At 56.2% G+C, this 18,791-nt stretch overlaps 1 protein-coding gene across 3 annotated transcripts; it reads left to right on the top strand.

Annotated features, from left to right (window-relative positions):
* The first annotated feature begins 388 nt into the window (after positions 1-388).
* Positions 389-14,767, top strand: MTG2 (mitochondrial ribosome associated GTPase 2). Of its 3 annotated transcripts, none has more exons than XM_027046552.2 (7): positions 389-702; positions 8,216-8,406; positions 10,311-10,458; positions 11,349-11,464; positions 12,196-12,414; positions 12,539-12,677; positions 13,282-14,767. In XM_027046552.2, exons 2-7 carry the CDS (start codon positions 8,221-8,223, stop codon positions 13,674-13,676), a joined length of 1,203 nt encoding a protein of 400 aa, XP_026902353.2. In that variant the 5' UTR covers positions 389-702; positions 8,216-8,220; the 3' UTR covers positions 13,677-14,767. The 3 variants fall into 3 exon arrangements, with proteins under 3 accessions (XP_026902353.2, XP_026902352.2, XP_026902354.2); XM_027046551.2 differs by lacking the exon at positions 389-702 and adding an exon at positions 1,123-1,253; XM_027046553.2 differs by lacking the exon at positions 389-702 and adding an exon at positions 1,154-1,259.
* Positions 14,768-18,791: the final 4,024 nt, after the last annotated feature.

The following is an 18,791-nucleotide window of genomic DNA, read 5'->3' as shown; positions in this document are numbered from 1 at the left end:
TGATGGGGGCAGCCAGTGTCTGAAGAGGGAGGCAGACGTCTGACCCGGGAAGCCAGTGCCGGACAGGAGTGCCAGGTGTCCCGGGGGGGGGGGGGGGTAGAGGGGGGGCGCGGCTGTCGGGGGAGGCAGATGTCTGATGGGGGCGGCTGGTGTCTGAAGAGGGAGGTGGGTGGCTGAGCGGGGCAACAGGTCTCTGATGGGGGTGGCCGGTGCCTGACCGGGGTGGGGGAGTGTCTGGTGGGGGCAGCCGGTGCCTCGCGGGGGAGGCCGGTGTCTGACAGGGGCACCGGGTGTCTGATGGGGGAGGCAGATGTCTGACGGGGGAGACGGGTCTCTGATGGGGGTGGCCGGCGTCTGAAGGCGGAGGCAGATGTCTGCATGACGGGGGAAACAGATGTCTGTCCAAAGGGGGCAGCCGGTGCCTGACGGAGGAGGCGGGTCTCTGATGGGGATGACCCGCGTCAGTCGGACGGGGCTCCGGGTGTCTGACGCGGTGGCCGGGTGCCCGCCAGCCGGCGCCCCTCCAACCGCGACACAGCCAACGCGGACTGAGCCCAAGGACGTGGGCCGGAGTGGGTCCTATCTTCCGCTCACGCTCGCTGGGCAGGCCCTGCGCAGGCGCAGCCTGCCGGGGGCGGGTCCGGCCCCGGAAGTGATCTGACAGCCCGGGTCCGGGCCCCGGAAGTGACGTGTCCAGGAGCGGTGAGTGCGGGCGCTGGCGGGCGTCGGGGCGACCCAGGGGACGGGGACGCGGGGACGGCGACGGCGGGCACGCCTTGTGAGAGCGGCCTTGGGTCCCGGGCGCCCCCGCGTCCTTCCGTGCGTGTCTGCGTAACCGCCGGGGACGCACGGCCGCGCGAAAGGGCGCGAGCGCTCACACGTCCTGCGAAACATGTCGGAGCGCGTGTAGACGGAGCGCTGCTGCAAACGCGGCTCCCTGCCCCAATTTCCCGCGCCGGGCGCTCCCGGTGTGGCGGGTGTCTCTGCGGTCCCCGAGCAGGCGTGCTCCCGGGTCCGGGGCGGGCGGCACCGCCACGGCGCCGTCGAGGAGCGAACGTGTGCGGAGACCGTGCAGTCGGGACGCCGACCTGGAGCTGCGACGGTGGCGTTGCTTCTGCCCCTGGACCCAGAGGATTTAGTGGGGAGGGTGCCGCCACCAGAACCAGACGGGAGCGGCCCGGAACCAGCTTCCTCGACGGCAGGGAGAGCAAGTGCCTCCCGGCGGGCTGTGCAAACAGCACGCGCGCTCTTTGGTGGTTGTAAGGAATGAATTTTGAAATTTCTGTAGAAGGTTTAGAAGAGGTTCCTGGCAAAGAATAACTTCTGCGCAGCAGTACAACTGAGCTTAACGCTTTATAGAGCGAAGTAGTAGTGTCCAAGGCCCTGCTGGCTCGGTTGGTCGGTAGAGGATCCGACTCTTGATCTGGGGGTGGGGAGTTCATAGCCCCACGTTGGACGGGGAGCCTACTTGAAGGAAAACAATAATAAGTAATTTAAGAAACAAACTGGAGGGACGCCTGGGTGGCTCAGTCGGTTGAGCGTCCGACTTCGGCTCAGGTCATGATCTCAAGGCTCCTGGGTTCCAGCCCCACGTCGGGCTCTGTGCTGGTAGCTCAGAGCCTGGAGCCTGCTTCAGATTCTGTGTCTCCCTTTCTGTCTCTCCTCCTATCCTGCGGCGTGCGCGCTCTCTTTCTCTCTCAAAAGTAAACATTAAAAAAATAATAAAGTGGAGCCCTTGCCATGTGCTGAGTACCTTTCCAGCAATTGTAAAAGCCCCATCCTGTAATCCTAACATCCACTGGACTCTGGACCCTGGGTTCCATCACTGTCTGGCCTTTACCTGCTGAACGGGCCCAGTAGACAGATGCTCCCAGGAGGAATCTGAGCTCACTTCCTGAGTTCCCACAGTAGAGACCAGCACTCTCCAGAAGGACTCTCTGTAATAGTGGAAGTGGGATGTCCAGTATGGGGCCCGCTGACCACACGTGGCTGTCAGCACCTCAAATGTGCCTTGTGTAACTGAGGGACAGTATTTTTACATTTTTATTTATTTATTTTAAATGTTGTTTTTGAGAGAGAGAGCAAAGGAGGGGCAGAGACGGGGACAGAGGATCTGAAGCCGGTTCTGCGCCGTCAGCACGGAGCCCGGGGTGAGATCGTGATCTGAGTCAAAGTCGGACGCGCAGCTGACCGAGCCACCCAGGTGCCCCGTTTTTAAATTTTTAACTAATTTAAGTTGAATAGCCCCATGTGGTTGGCTCATTGGGCAGTGCAGGGATGGCATTTAGAAGGAAAACAGTGTGAAACAAAGTTGAACTTGTTACTTATCGAGGGAAGCCCTGTCACTCAGGCATGCAATCAGCAGGCTTTTCCACCCGGCGCTGGAAGGGCCGGAAGGAGGAAGTAAGCCCAGTAGGCAAGATTCAGAGCACAGGTCTCTGGCTGGCCCTGTAGCCGATGGCCTTCTCTGCCACAGGTCTCCGGGTTTCGTGTCACCGGTGCCCTGTACCTGGTGTCGGCCGGGGCTGGGTGCACGGTACAGCCCTGCAGCGGGCTTTGCCGTGGATGTGCTGGTGGCAGTGCTGGAGGACTTGTCCCTTTACCAGTTTCCTCGCTCTGCCGCTGCCGCCTGACCACTCAGACCTCGGGGGAGCCACTTTCCCTCTTCATCTGCCAGTCGGGGGACTGAAAGTACTTTGCTTACAGAGTAGTTGTGAGGCCCAGATAAGGCGATCCCTAAAAATACTCAGCTCAGTATTCTGCAACGCGGTAGACGTCTTGAATGTTGATAGTTACGCTTATTTCTAGGCACTTTTTATGTATGGCGCTACCGTGGATGAGACTGTTTTCTTCATTTTCCAGTTGTTTGCCGCTAGTGTATGAGTACAGTTGGTTTTTGTGCATTAACCTTGTAATCTGTAAACTTGGTTAATCGTTTTATTAATTTTAGTCATTGTTTTATAGGTTTTCCTGGGACCCTCTGTGGAAACAATCGTATCTTCCGCACTGTCACCTCTCCTTTTTTGTTTTGTTTTAATTCTTTATTGCAGCGTTTGAAACACGGTGTTGCGTAGCTGTGGTGAGCATAGCGGCTTTTTCTCCATCGTGGGTAACAGTCCAGTCTTTCTCCATCCCGTGTGATGGCCGCGTGGGCCAGATGCCCTTTGTCAGCTTGGAGATGTCCCCTCCCGTTCCTCATTTGCTGCAGCGTTTCCTTTTCCTGATCACAAATGGCTGTTGACTTGGGTCAGGCGTGTGTGATTGCCAGTGGGAAAGGGGGGTGGGGTTGCAACTGCTAACAAAGCCTGTGTTCCAGGAGTCATCCCGCTTGGCCCTGGTACGCGGTAGACTCAACTGGACCCTGTGTTGTTAGGGATTCTTTGTGTCTATGTTCATGAGGGATGTTGGCCTGTAATTTTCTCTGTAATATGAGGCTTTGGTACTAGACTTTCACTGGCCTTGTAAAATGAGTTAGGTAGTGATCTCACTTCCTTTTTCTGAGAAAGTTTCTGTAAGATTGCTGTTATGTCTTCCTTGAATGTTCTTTAGAAGCTCCCAGTAAAATCGTCTGAGTCTAGAGTCTTTTGAGGGATGTTTCTTATGAGCAGTTTAACTTTTTTTAGTAGACACAGAGCTATTTAGATTTTCTACTTGTTGTATTAGTTGGGTAAGTTGCATTTTTCAAAAATTGTCCATTTCACGTAAGTTGCTGAATTTGCTGGCAAAAACTTGATTCATAGCATTCTCTTACCCTTTTCGTATCTGGACAGTTGGTGCTGAGAACCCCTTTTAAATTCCTGACATTGGGGATCTGCGTTCACTCTTGATCAGTCTGATGAGAGCTTTGTTAGCGCCATGAATCTTTTCAGTGTATCTTTTCAGTGGCTGTGGTGTTTTTCTGTCGTCTGCTAGGGTTTATTTCTACTCTTTATTATTTCCTTCCTTCCACTTTGCACTTTGTGGTTTCTTGATCTTAGCTGGTTTTAGATTGTTCTTCTTTGCCAGGCTGAGCACGCAGAGCCCCGAGGGTCCCCTGAACTGGGCACGTTGTGCTGGCCTTGCCGTTCCTTTCAAAATGGAAGCGTGCCGTATAACTTCCGGGTAATCGGGGTTTCCTTAGTACTGTATGCTTACTGACTTCGGTCTTCTTGTAGCCAGAGAACACACCACATCCTCCGTGGTTTCCATCCTCTTGAATCAATGCTTCAAGCTTTGCCTCCCGTCCGATGGTCTGTCTAGTGAGTGTTCCAGACGCCTGAAAATAGCGTCTGCTCTGTAGTCGTTGGATGAACTGCTCTGTGCATGTCAGATCGACCCTGTTGATAAGATCGCTCAGATTTTCTGCATCTTCGTCGCTGTTTTCGGTTGTTTGCTTGTTTTCTCTTCAGCTACTTTTTTTTTCTTTTTATCACTTCCTGAGAGAGTGAGAGCAGTATTAAAATTCCCCACGATGGCTGTGCAGCGGTTTGTTTCTCGCTTCAGTTCTTTCAGATTTTGCTTCATGTGTTTTGAAGTTGTCCTTGTGCACATCTGTAGCTGCTCGGTGCCCTTGGGTCACTATCAGATGTCTTCCCTCGCGTCCGGTGATGCTGTTTCTGGGCGTCTGTCTTACCTCAGTTACGCATCTGGCTGGGTTAAACTAAACTCTTCTATTGTTTATTTTCTGTGTGTCCTCTCTGTTTCCGTTAGCCCTGTTCTTCTGAACCGTTGGCGTGTTTTGAAGCGTCCCCTGTCCCTGTCGGTTGGCTCTCGGGCCGTCTCTGTGTTGCGTGTCAGCGGCGGCTCTGGGGGACACGGTGCACATGCCCAGCCTGTCTTCGCCTGCTCGGCGCTGAGGCTGGTGCGGGCCTCTTGCCCCCCACGGTCCCTTTCATCTCCCCGCGATCTGACGCCGTCAGGTGTAGGACCTTTGTCTGCATTGAAAACCCACTGGACGGTGTTATAAATAAGTCTTGCTGTGATCTTACGTGTCTAATCTTACCAGGAAAGTTGGCAGTGCTTGTAACTCATTTACCTTTTCTGTTGCCGCCTCCCGTTGCCGAAGATCTGGGTGTCCCTCTGGCGCCGTTTTCCTTCACCTCAGGAACTCTCGAGCATCTCTTGTAGAGATGCTTTTTCACCGTCTGAGACCGTCTCGTTTGATCTCCCCTCCCGAAGGGCGTTCTTGCTGGGCCTGTGATGCTGGGCGGACAGCCCTTGTCTTAAAGATAGCACTCCAGGATGGCTTAATGAGGTGTGGGACCCTGGCTCTGGCCCTGGAAAAGAGAAGGAGCTGTTGGTGGGAAAACCGGTGCCCTCCGAATGCCACCTGGAGTTTAACCCAAGTTGGGTTTTTAGTTTTGGCAAACGTATCCCGGTCACGTAAGACGCTAACGTTAGGGGAGACCGGCCAAGAGGTATGTGGGAATATCTTTCACCTTTTTTTTGTAAGTCTAAAATCATTCCCAAATAAAAGTTCCTTGTAAAAACAGTATGCACTTACAGAAAGGTAACAGGAGGGTATCCCCGGGGCGGGGGAGTTGGGGTTCAGCCCAGCATGGGGGGTGGAGGAGGGGAGGGTTTGGCTGCTATGAGGATTGAGCCAGTGAACAAACATGTCCAGGACGCTGGAAGCGGGGACGTGGCAGTCAGAGAATGGAGTTGTCGAGACAGAAAGAGGAAATGAGCGTGCGTCCTGCGGTGTGCAATTGGGCACGTAGGTGTGAATTCCTGGATTTGGACAGACGCTGCTCGCTAGCTGTGGGTGGACAGGCGTAGCAGTGATGCACAGGTGGGTGTGTGGGTGTGCGTACCTTTGTCTGCCCTCCGGGTCCCCCCTGAGAGCCCGCAAGCTGCGAAACCCCAGCCTGCCCAGCGGGCACAGGGGCTTCTGAATCCCATTCTCCACTCACAGCAACTGGGGCTTCTTGAGTAAAGGCTGATCTCAGGGTCGTCTGGGGAGAATACGAAGTGAGCCCGGAACGTTTTGTACCCGGAAGCAGGGAAGTCCTCAAAGATGGATGGGCCGCCACTGGCCAAACTGGGGACTGTTTGAACATAATAGATATGTAGATAGATAAATAAATACGTAAATAAATCATAAATAAGTAAACGCATGCATATCCAAGTGTAGCTCACTAAAACAGAAAAGCACGAGCCCACGACGGTGAATAAATGGGGAGCTAATGAGGAGGGGGAAGCCGGCAGGGACCCCAGAGGGCTGGAGCTCAGAGTGCATCAGGAAAGGACCAAGGAGACCCGGCCCTCTGCGGGGCTTGTGTGACATTCTTGTCACGAGGGGAGGGGACGTCAGTCAGACGGGGGACACACACCTGCTGCAGGACACCTGGCCCGTGGCCTCGAAGCGTCACTGGCACGAGAGCCAAGGCGAGGCTGAGGAGCGTCCCAGGCTAGGGAGGCTGAAGGGAGGGCCGTGCGTGTGGCCGGCGGCCTGCTCGCGGGGGACGCCGGCTCCACGGGGGGCACGCGTGGGGTGATCCGGGGCGTGGGGCGTCAGGTCGGCAGCTTCCCCGCAGGCGATTCAGGAAGGAAAGGGTCCTTCACCCCCGACTCTGCCTTTTCCATGACTGTGACAATTTCCAAATGAGAAGCAAAACTCTTCAGTGCCTTGCTAGAAGAATTCCTACAAAGAATGTATCCCTTCCCTGCGGAGCCCGAATGTGGAGCTGGAGGCTCACGGAAGGGGCTTCTAAGGTCCAAGCAAATTCTGTCTCTTCTCCTGCTGTGTTACACACTTGGTGGCTTTCTAATTTTTTTTTTTCTTAATATTTATTTAGTTTTGAGACAGTGAACAGGGGAGGGGCAGAGAGAGAGGAAGACACAGAATCCCAAGCAGGCTCCAGGCTCTGAGCTGTCAGCACAGAGCCTGACGCGGGGCTAGAACCCACGAGCTGTGAGATCATGACCTGAGCCGAAGTCGGATGCTTAACCGACTGAGCCCCCCAGGTGCCCCTCTAATTATATTTTAAACATTACGTGTACATTTCTTTTCCTATTTGCGTATATATTTCATACTTAGAAACGGGAGGAAAGCTTTCTGAGTTTTCTTTTACGTGGCACACGTGTGCCCACGCATCAGGGACGTCTGAGAGTGGGTGGGTATCAGGCCCTCACAGCAAAGGGAAAAGGGGCTGTCACCCCTAGAGGGCCAGGTCCCAGGCTGCCTCACATGTGGCCTTGGCACCTACAGATGTGTGGGCACTGGTAAGGGTGTGAGCAGCCTCCAGTTAGGGACAGGTGGCTCACACTGAGCACGCACGTGGGCGGCCTGTTCACGGGGATTAACTTGGCCTGTCCTGCCAGCCCCGTCCCATTGACAGATGCACAGAGTGAGGCCGCACAGGGAAGAGTGCTTCCGGGTCCACACTGGGGACAAGGGGCAGAGGGGACATTTGCTTCCAGTCTGGGGGCATAACCACCGCGCTCCATAGCCCGTATTCTCACTGGTCCAGTTTGGCTATTTTTGAACTGCACAGGATAACCCACTAATATTTGAGTAATTGAGTGTTTTATTATATTTTTTAATATTTATTTTGAGAGGGTGCACACACAAGTGGGGAAGGGGCAGGAAGAGAGAATCCCAAGCAGACCCCGTGCTGACGTAGGGCTCGATCCCACAAACCGTGACACCGTGACCTGAGCTGAAACCAACTGACTGAGCCACCCAGGCACCCCTGGGTGTTTTAAGAACTTTTTATTTGAGGCTCAGGTTTTCTTCTTAATGTTCTCACTGAGCAGATATTTGATAACCTGTAGAGGAGTGCATCCAGTGCTGCGGGAGGTTTAACGATTTAAATCCTTTGTACACACATCTTGCTCCCAAGTAAGACAGAGGCTGAGAAGGGCAGGTGACCCTTCCTGGCTCGGAGCTGAGAGTGGTGATGGAAGACAGTCCTGTTAGCGAGTTTGTTTACGTGTTTCAAAACCACATGTGGAGATACTGCTGTGCACAGGCCTTTTCTTTAGTTTCAGTTTACAGGGTTGTGGGTTTTGTTTTTTGGTTTTTTTTTTAAGTTTATTTATTTTGAGAGAGAGAGAGAGTCCCAAGCAGGCTCCGCTCTGTCCGTGCAGAACCCGACTTGGGGCTCCATCCCACAACTATGAGATCATGACCGAAATCAAGAGTCAGATGCTTAACTGATTGAGCCACCCGGGCGCCCCTCGGTTTGCAGGTTTAAACCAGGCGTCTGATTTTGCCAATTTGATTTTTGTTAAGGAGCCATGGTGCCTTCGAGGCTTCTCTCAGTAGGACCACGGACCGTGTTTGGGGGAGTGGGGCGCTGGACTCGGGTCGCACCCGGCCAGCTCCCGTGGCACGCCCCCCCCAGGCTGCTCTCGGCCAGCTGTGCGGACCTCTCCAAGCACCAGGAGCCCCCCAGAAAGAAACCGCTCTCCGAGAAGAAGCTGGTGAGATTTCTGACCTTGAAGGAGGTTGCCTGCAGTTCCCTCTCTCAGAAGCAAGGCACACTGTTTTGAGATCTCATTTTCCTGTTCATTCATTCTGATGTGTGTGATGCTACACATGTAGCATCTTGAACACGATGAGATGGAAAGGTCTGTGTGCGCCGAGTCCTGTGCTTGTGGAAACTACGAAGAGCGGGGGAGGCGCGTGGGTGCTGCCGGAGCGCCGTGCTCCTTCCCTGCAGCCGGGAGGGAGGGTGCACACTAACAGGGGAGGGGCAGAGAGAGGGAGAGAGAATTCCAGGCAGGCCAGCACGGAGCCCGACGTGGGGCTCAAACTCCCCCCACCGTGAGCTCAATACCTGAGCCGAAGTCGAGAGTCGGACGCTCCACAGACTGGGCCCCCAGGCGCCCCTGGGACGTGTGTACTAGGTACATTCTTAAGTATGTACGAGTAGTTCTTCGTTTAAAACATCTGGGGGGGGGGGGGGGAAGGGGCATGCCTTTAGCTTTATACTTCTTTAAGCCTTACCTGGTTTTTGTTCTAAATTCAAGACCTACTAAGAACGTGAATGACCTTTGATTAAATTTAAGAAGATAGGTGCTTACGACCCACTTTGTTTCCTCCTAAAGGGGTGTGGGCAGATAAGCATCACCTGGGCCAACAGTGTTTTCTCTGGACAACTTACCACATACCTCAGCTTTGCATGGTCGTAGCTGAATGTACAAATTGAATCTAAGTTTTATTTTCCCTAGAATGTTCATCAGTTGTGCTTTTTTCCCATCACGTTGATCTTGATTATGTTGGCCTACAGCAAAGTTTTTGAAATAGTAATTCGTGGTTTTTCCACGTGGTGGTGCCAGAGAATCTTAAAATACTTGGGTATTAAAAAAAAAAAAAAAAAAAAAAGATCTGCTTATGCAGTAGCGGACAGAAATGCAGATGCCCTGGGTCCTGGTGGAGGGGCCTTGTGGATGGCTGCGTCCACCCGCACACGCGTGCAGGAGGGCGGCAGGTTCCCCGCTAGTGGGACACCGGCGCTGTGCCCTGGCACCTTGGAGAGCTGGCCAGGATGAGCTAATGTTTATCAAATGTGAACCTAGTTAGTTAGTTCTAATTCTTCTCCTAGATTGTGCCTCCCTTAGGGGCCTAGAGCAACACTTACTCTCAGGTCAGGAGTTCTGTTTGTATTGCTACATTTAAACCTAAGCCCTCTTCAGGGGTGCCTGGGTGGCTCAGTCGGTCAAGTGTCCGACATCAGCTCACGCCATGATCTTGGAGTCCTTGAGTTCGAGCCCCGCGTCGGGCTCTGTGCTGACAGCCTGGAGCCTGCTTCAGATTCTGTGTCTCCCTCTCTCTCTTTCTCCCCCGCTCACACTCTGTCTCTCTCTCTCTCTCTCAAAAATAAAGATTTTTTTTAAAAAATTAAAAAATAAATAAACATAAGCCCTTTTCAGTTGGGCTGCAGAAAACATTCTTTCTTTAAAGTTAGAAGCCTGGTAATCCACCAAGGACTCTCGCATTCATTATGGTGTCTTTCCATTAGTAAAGACCTGTTATTTCAGTAACGTATTTCTATTTGAAAAAACATGGAAAGATGCTTTGTTTAAGGAATGTTCTCTAAACAACTCTCATTTTCTTTAGTTCGGGAATGTTGACTTTGTTATCCAACTGAGTTCTGTGCTGACCACTTTTTACATGTGCCTTGACTGACGTGGGCCTACAAGTAGTCGGGGCTCGTGGGAACCTTTTCCTATTTTTGCACTGGAGGCGAGATTAGTAACCTTAGCGTCATTTACCTCTAGTCTTAAAACCTGTCATAGATACAAAAGGCACATTCCACATGGCTGCCTGGTCCTCGTGAGGATCGCGGAGGGAGTAACGAGCGGGCTCGCTGTGCTCTCTGCAGAAGAGGCATTTTGTGGACCATCGCCGAGTGCTCATCCGAGGGGGATGTGGAGGCGACGGGGTGAGCTGTTTCCACAGTGAGCCCCGGAAGGAGTTCGGAGGCCCCGACGGTGGTGATGGAGGTGACGGTGGCCATGTCATCCTGAAAGGCACGTGTCCCCAGGGTCCGTGTGGGAAGGATCGGGGTGTCTGCTCCTCTTTGGGGTGGAGCGTCTCCAGCTTCTTATCCGCGTGGGAATTTGAATTTAAATGTTGACATGTGGACATCATTTTTATTAAATTATATGTGTGTTCATACTTAATGCCCCTGAACCAACTTCAGTGGTGGATTTTTCTAAATTTGAGGAGTACAAAGTGCGTTTACTCTCAGGGAGTGTAACGTTCTAGTCCAGCACGTAACAACAAGGTCGGTGTTGCTGTCTCGGTACGTGCTGGGAGGCTGTGGACTGCGTTGACCACATTGTGGGGCTCGAGCTCATGAACCCTTGAGATCGTGACCTGAGCCAATACCAAGGGTCAGACACTTAACTGACAGAGCCGCCCAGGCAAACCCGAAAGTGCAACTATTTTTACATTGATGATGGTATTATAAGTGATTTTGAATTTTCAGAAATTGTATTTTTTTGAAAGGAAGTGAGAATTTAGCTTTTTAAAATGTCACATTGCGGGGCGCCTGGGTGGCTCAGTCGGTTGGGCGTCCAACTTCGGCTCAGGTCATGATCTCACAGTTTGTGAGTTCAAGCCCTACATCGGGCTCTGTGCTGACAGCTCAGAGCCTGGAGCCTGCTTCCGATTCTGTGTCTCCGTCTCTCTCTGCCCCTCCCCTGCTCGCACTCTGTCTCTCAAAAAGAAAGAAATGTTTAAAAAAAAAAATTAAAATATCCCATTGCTCGCTCGGTAACTTGTGCCATGACTTCATTCCATGTTTCCGTGCGCGAGCATTCTTAATGTCCTTAAACCCAACCAGAGGAAGTGGACAGTGTGCAGAGAATGCTGCTTTTAAGCCAACAATGGTGAAGGTCGTTGCTCTGACTTGTAGCTGACCAGCAAGTCAAGTCGCTGTCCTCTGTGTTGTCGCGGTACCAGGGTTTCCACGGGCAAGCCGGCGGCCGGAAGAACTGCTCCGGGCGAGGCGGCGCTGTCCTCTACATCCGGGTAAGCCTGTCGTGGCCTCGGGGGGTGCCTCACAGGGGTCCCCTTGGCTCGGACACACGGCTGCCCGAGACCGAGACTTGGTCCTGATTTTATCCCACACGTGTGTATGACCCGTTCTCAAAAATCACAAAATAATTGTATTTAAAAAGTGGGACTCCAGGGGCGCCTGGGTGGCTCGGTCGGTTGAGCGGCCGACTTCGGCTCAGGTCATGATCTCACAGTCCATGAGTTCGAGCCCTGCGTCGGGCTCTGTGCTAACAGCTCGGAGCCTGGAGCCTGTTTCGGATTCTGTGTCTGCCTCTCTCTGACCCTCCCCCGTTCATGCTCTGTCTCTCTCTGTCTCAAAAGTAAATAAACGTTAAAAAAATTTTTTTTTTTTTTTTTTTAAATAAAAAGCGGGACTCCAGGGGTCCGCTCTTCCTCTGTCCTGACCCTCTCAGGCCATCTCTCTCTCAGATTATCCCAGTGTTTTCCGGATGCTTCCATCCACCCTAATGTTTTAGAAACACTGAAGAAGCCATCTGAATGCCATGCAGGGATTATGACAGCCCCATAAAGTCCCTGTGAAGGTCGGGACCTTTCTCTTGGTGCTTCGTAGCTCTGTGAAGGCGGACCTAGTGGTGCTCCCTCCCTCTGCTACACCCCCCTCTTCTAGACACGGACAGATGCATGGGGTCTGGTCCACTCAACGTGTCTGCCCTCCAGCCCCGCAAGTGCTTCATTATTTTCAGGTCCCTGTGGGCACCTTAGTGAAGGAGGGCAGTGAAGTTGTGGCTGACCTGTCCTGCCCGGGCGCGGAGTACGTCGCCGCTCGGGGAGGTGCGGGAGGAAAAGGCAACCGCTTTTTCCTGGCCAACGACAACCGTGCACCGGTGACCTGTACCCCCGGGCAGCCCGGTCAGGAACGTGTCCTCTTCCTGGAGCTCAAGACGGTGGCCCACGCCGGGATGGTGAGTATCGTGTGGGGCCCCAGGCAGGAGGAGGGGGTGTGGGCACTGCCAACCGATAGACGCTCTGTCCCCGGTGCTGCCACAGGCGCCCCGCGGTGACGCCCCATCTCTGCCTCTCTTCCAGGTTGGGTTCCCCAATGTCGGGAAGTCCTCGCTTCTCCGGGCCATTTCGAACGCGAGGCCTGCCGTGGCGTCCTACCCGTTCACCACCTTAAAGCCCCACGTTGGGATTGTTCGCTGTGATGATCACCAACAGATAGCAGGTGGAACTTCATAGTCCTCTCCGAGGTTGGGTGTAGACAGTGTCCTTCGGAGCCGTGCTTCTGTCGGCCTTCAGAGCCGCCCCCCCAGATGCGGCCTTGCTGCAGCCCCTGTCGAAGTGCGCTCGGGAGTCGTGTGCTCCTTTCGGGCCTGAGGAAGGCCTGCCTCCCCCCTCGGCACTTGTCGCGGAGGTGACACATGACCTCAGAGCTTTCCCCGCGCCATTTCGAGGGAAGAAAACTTTTTCCCCCGGAGGGAAGGTGCCCGTTAAACGCAGTGAGCCCGCCGCTCACGTTACTCGCATAGCACTTTGCATCTGCAGAGTGCTCTATAATAATTTCTGTCAGCAGTCCGGTTCCTAACAGTTCACAGGAGGCCGTTTTCCCCTTTTCTGAATCATTTTTACAGCCAGAGGCTGGGGTGTGTTCACTGTTCCTTACCGGGCAGCCCCCCGCCAGCCTGTCCCCACATACCTCAGCCTCTGGCAGCTCAGAGCCACGGTGCCCGGGTCGGCAGCCGGCCCGATGGGTCGCTCTGGCGGGAAATCCGGCGGCATCCGTGTCCGGGGTTCCGGAGGCAGCCCCCCTGCTCTGTCTCCCCCTGCAGTGGCGGACATCCCGGGCATCGTCCGGGGCGCGCACCAGAACAGGGGCCTGGGGAGCGCCTTCCTCAGGCACATCGAGCGCTGCCGCTTCCTCCTGTTCGTGGTGGATCTCTCGGAGCCAGAGCCGTGGACTCAGCTTGAGGACCTGAAGTGGGAGCTGGAGCAGCACGAGGCCGGCCTGTCCCAGCGACCCCACGTGGTCGTGGCAAATAAGGTCGACCTCCCCGAGGCCAGGGCTGCCGTGCCCCGGCTGCGGGCGCGCCTGGGCCCGAGCGCCGTCGCCCTGTCGGCGGCCACCGGGGAGAACGTGGAGGCGCTGCTGCTGCGTCTGCAGGAGCTCCACCGCCAGCACGTGGCCACCGAGCTGCAGCGCAGCCGCCAGCCGCTCAGGTGGTAGGCGCCCCCCCATCCCCCCCCCCCCCCTCGCTCGGCGCGGAGACGAGAGTCACTTGCGAAGAATCGGCAGCGTTGGTGCCGCGCCCTCCGGGGCTCCCCCTCCGGCAGACTCCGCGCCTCCCGTACCCGCCGGCGGGGGCGGAGGGGGTCTCATGCGTGTGGCTCGGCGCCCTCATCGGCGAGGACCCCGTGGCCGTCACATGCGGCCGGGTGGCCCGAACTTGGATGAGCCGAGCGGAAAACCGCGCCCCGGGCCCAAGCGGGAGGCGCGGGCCCAGGAGCCCCCACACCGGAACCGTCAGTGCGGGCAGCCGCCCCCGAGGCCCGCACGCCCTAGGAGGGGACAGGAGGGCGCGGGGACCGGGTGCGCCCGCAGGCGCGAGGCTCTTCTCGAATGCCCCCGTCTGAGAGCAGCAGGAAGGGCGACGCCTCCCCGGTTGTTCCCAGACGGAGCTGTGCTGCGCGGAGCCGCTTGCGTCACGACTGAATGCACCCAATATCCGACCCTGGGACGCGGCTGGCTCCCGGCCGCGTGCGGCTTATTAACTCAGGCGCAGACTTGTGTTCCCCCCAGATAAAGTCTGACGCTTGGGGCACGGCCCTGAGGACCCTTTAGGGACAAAGTGGATGGGGAGCAGGGGGCCCTGGATCCTGTGGGGACTAGCCACGGGGGTCCCCGCCGCCGGCTGCTGGGCCTGGGGGGCTGGGTGCCGGGCGCCCCCTCAGATGATAAACTTGACCTGAGCCCTCAAGAGCAGCTCCGTTCTGAACTTCTGTCACATCTGCGCTGGAACCAGAGTCCTTGGCCTGCAGCTTTATTTTAATGTCTGATAATTTCCGAGGTCCTTGTGTTCTGGAAACACAGATGGGTTTTGCGATCTCTTTGCTCTCTCTGGGGCCACCACAAAGGCTTTCGTAGAGCGGCATTAATTATCAAGGCCTTTCATCTCTGGCTGGGCCGCGGCATGCGGTACTCTGCACAGGGGCGACACTGGCTGCCTCCCCGCGTCTGCTCTGCTCTCGGCCGGGCCCCCGGCAGCCTCAGGGCCTGACCCAGAAGACGCTCTGATAAATATTTATGGAACGAAGAAAGGAATGGTGTCTGATGTTAGGTACATTTAAGTTTCTTTTAGTTTGAAAATATCTTGAGGGGCACCTGGGTGGCTCAATGGGTTTGAGCATCTGCCTTGATCTCAGCTCAGGTCACGATCTCACAGTCACGAGATCGAGCCCAGCATCGGGCTCTGCATTGACAGCAAGGAGCCTGCTCGAGGTTCTCTCTCCTTCTGTCTCTGCCCCTCCCCTTTCCATGTGCGCACACTCTCAAAATAAATGGACGTTTAAGAAAGATATATCTTGTAAAGGCACGTGGTTGGCGGGAGGACTCGCTGAGTGGCCAAGGCCCCAGTGCCATCCCCCTCCCGTCCCAGCCCCACACCAGGGCCACCTCTCATGATTGTGGATAGGGGAGATGCGTGCCGTTTGGGACCTACACAAGGCGTCCAGCCCTCTGTGTGGCCCATCCTTTCCTTGGAGCTGACCTCTGCTTTGGGCCACTTGCCCTTGTCTGTCCTAACTAACCCCTGTCCCTCCCTGTCGGTTCTTTCCCCAGATGCTCTAGCCCCCGGTCCCCCTCTGCCCTGAGGATTCCTTCTCCCGTGCTCTCCGCCTGCGGTTCCCATGTGGCCTGTGCAGGCTGCCCCCCAGGCTCTGCCCCTTGCTTCAGTCCCTCCCGTCGAGGTGGCTGTCACTTGGTTCCTCATGGCCTTTCTGGAAGTGGCTGTGACGACAGGGGCCTGAGCCTCAGGATGCTGCGCTCCCCAAATCCGCTCACTTTTTGGCCCTAAGGCCTGGCACCCCCACTTCCAGAGCGCCTGCACCCACTTGCTCCAAAGAACAAATCTCCAGGCTCCGGCATGGCTCCTGAGGGTGCCTTCAGCACCCCTGCCCTCAGCTCTGTCCCCACCCGACCCCAAGAGGTGGCCCTGCTCTGCTGGCCTCTGGGGAAGCTGGCTGCCCTCCCTTTGTCTTTGCAGAGGCCCGTCTGTCCCCCACGCCTTTCCCAGCCTGGTGGGTGCGAGTGGACATGGCAATTCCAGGAGGAGGACGGGGAGGTCGGCCACCTGCCCTGAGATGCGAGGGTAACCGCAGATGACCACAGCTTTGTGCTGCCTGTCCTGTCCCGTCCTGTCCCGCTAGAGGTGACTGTCCCTGCCTTTAGCCCGGGCTGACCGGTGACCTGTCCTAACCTGCAGAATGTAGGGTGGGGACCGACAGGCCTCCAGCCTGCAGCTCCCCAGGCCCGGTGAGGCAAAAACACGCTGTCCACACTGTCCACACGGGGTCAGCGCCACACCGTGGGTTCAAGCCAGGAATGTGGAGCTGGGGTCCACGTCGGTGTGTAGCTCAGGTGCAGAGTGAGCTGGGGATGGGGCTTCTCCATCCGGGCGCCTTGAGACCCTGATCTCTCCCATGTGCCCAGCTCAGCCATCTGGGGACAACGGCCTCGGGCTCCTCGGCAGGCAGCCCAGGTGTGGTGCGGCCCGGAGGCCCTCCCTGTGGCCCTACAGTGCCACAGCAGACCTGCTCCACCCAGACACGAGTGCCCTCCTGAGAGGGGAGCAAGCCAGGGACATGGCGGGGGGAGTTGGTTCCCGTGACAAAGTCCATACGCTGGGGGCTTACAACGAGAACCTCATTCCGTCCCAGCTCTGGAGACCCCAAGTCCAGCATCACGGTGCGGGCAGGGCAGTGCCCCCTCGGGAGGCGTCGGGGGATCCTGTCTCCCCCAGGGGTCCTGGGCTTGCACCATGCCCCTCCGGTCTGCCTCCACGGTCACGTGGCTTCTCTGTGCATCCCCTCATCCTACGAGGACACCAGTCACTGGACTTTGGGCCCACGCTGAGCCAGGACGACCTCATTCTGAGATCTTTAATTCTATCTGCAAAGGACCTATTTCCAAATCGAAATAAGGTCACATCCTGAGGTTCTGCTGTATATGAATGGGGGAGCGGCCAGTCAAGCCAGGATAGCCCCCTTTTTACCTCAACATCATGTATGTTTTACAGGGTGCCAGTCCCCTCCTCTCTCCAGCCAGCAGCATGCGTGGTGTGGCCCCTGCACATCCCAGATCCTCCCTCCCCGCTCTGGGCCACCTGCTCCCTTGGAGCAAAGGCCCCTCCTCCCCTGGCCTGGCCGCTCGCGCTGCCCCTCCCCCATGCCAGCTGTTTCTGGGCCACACTAAGCGCTCCCTGTGGTCCGCGTGCCCTTCCCCAGGTACCCCGTGAAATTGGGGAGGCCTCCCCACGGGGCCCACTGTGGGCCTTGTCAGCCTGTCTCGGCTCCTGCGGCCACCTGGCTTGTGCAGCGACTCCTGCCCCCACGGGGTTCGCTGACAACAGGCACCTGTGATGTGCGCTGTGCCAGGACGGTGCCCTTGAGGACCACGTATGTGTGTTGGGGTGTACCACGGAAGGCCACCGAGCCGAGAGCTCTGCTCAGTGACACGCGGGAGCGAACCGGACACCGCACCCCACCCCCGAGGCCACACGTGGGGTTGCGTTTCAACGGTACTCCTGAAGACCTTCCCAGATGGGTGGTGGATGTGTGGTGCTCAGGGCTCTGGGGGCATCACGAGGGGCCCCCATGACAGCTGTCCTGTGTCTTGACTGTGGTGACACGATCTGCACAGGTGGTAAAATCCCCTAGAACTTCGTGTTTCTCGGGTTGCACAGCTCAGTTTGGGAAGGTGAAGGGGTAGAGCTGGACAGCAGTGACAGGTGCACAGCGTGACCGTGTCTGGTGTCACTTAAGGTCAAAGGGGAGATTCTGTGTATTTGACTGCGATGAGAACGTTAACTAGGCACCCACCCCACGCTCGCACACGAGTGCAGGTGGCCCCCATGCTGTGGTCCCGCTGGGCGGTCCTGTAAGCGGCTCCCACGAGGAAACTGGGTGAGGAGCGTGGGGTCCGCGTTGTCTCTTACAATTGCGTGTGAATCCACGACAGCCTCCAAAGAGAAGGAAAAGCAGGAAAGACACCGGAGAAGCCGCTGCTCTGGGATGAACTCCGTGGAGACGGGGAGATCGGGCCTGCGTCGTCCCCTCTGTCACCAAGCCTGGCATTCCTGATAAATGTTAAAAGCAGACACATAAGGTTGAAAGGACACAAAGCAACCCCTGCGCATCAGGCTTCTGCAGGGAATATCCTTCCTGAGTCCAGGGCACCATGGGGGTGAATGGGTGTGGGTAGAAATTCCTCAAGACCCGCCGGGCAAGGTCTGCTCCTCACGGCCTGCACTGGGGCTCTGATGTCAGCATCGCTCCAGGCTTCTGAAAGGCCAGATGGGGCAGGGGGACCCCCAGGCCACCTGGCCCAGAGTGCACAGTGCCACACAGACTAAGGGGAGTCGCAGTACCTAGTGATTCCACAGTCCACAGGCCTCTAAACTTCCGGGGCACAGCCAGGGCTTCCTGGGGGCCATGGGGGCCACAGATGGGTCACTGAGGGGTAGTGTCCGTCCTGTGATCATTTGGTTCCTTAAAGAAAAAGTCTTTGCAAAAAATTGATGGGTACCAAAATTGATGGGTACCAATGGCTCAATGTTTTCCCCCAGAGCCGGGAAATCACTCTGATTTCTGCCTTGGCCATGGTCCATTACTACACCCGTATGCTATGCCTGTTACATTCAGCACTGGGAGTTGTACTAACCCCGCCTCCAGCCTGGTCTCCCTCGTCTGTACGGTGGGGACGGTAAGGCCGGGGGAGCAGGGTCACCCCTGGCCTGGCCTGGGCGTCTTATGCTTGTTCACGTCGGCCCCACCCAGGATACTCCAGGGAGCACACCCAGGGGTCCGGGCCTCGGGCCGACACCCCTCCAGCGCCCCCACCCAACCACCCTGTCCTTTCCACACAGCTGGGTGGCTTCTTAGAGCTGGGCCCTCCCCTGGACCCCCTCCCCCACAGAGTCATGTCCCTGGGAAGGGACAGGGAGGGTTGCCGGATGCGTTGATTTGAATTTCAGATCCACAACAAAGAGCTCTGCACACTTACGCTAAAGCATTAGCTGTTGCAAATCTGAAATCCAGATAGCATGGGCTCCTGTCTTTTATCTGC

This window comes from Acinonyx jubatus, chromosome A3 (genome assembly GCF_027475565.1).
Source record: "Acinonyx jubatus isolate Ajub_Pintada_27869175 chromosome A3, VMU_Ajub_asm_v1.0, whole genome shotgun sequence".
In the NCBI taxonomy this organism is placed as follows: Eukaryota; Metazoa; Chordata; class Mammalia; order Carnivora; family Felidae; genus Acinonyx; species Acinonyx jubatus.
Note: the sequence above shows the minus strand (reverse complement) of the source record. Positions and strands in the feature narration are given on the sequence as shown.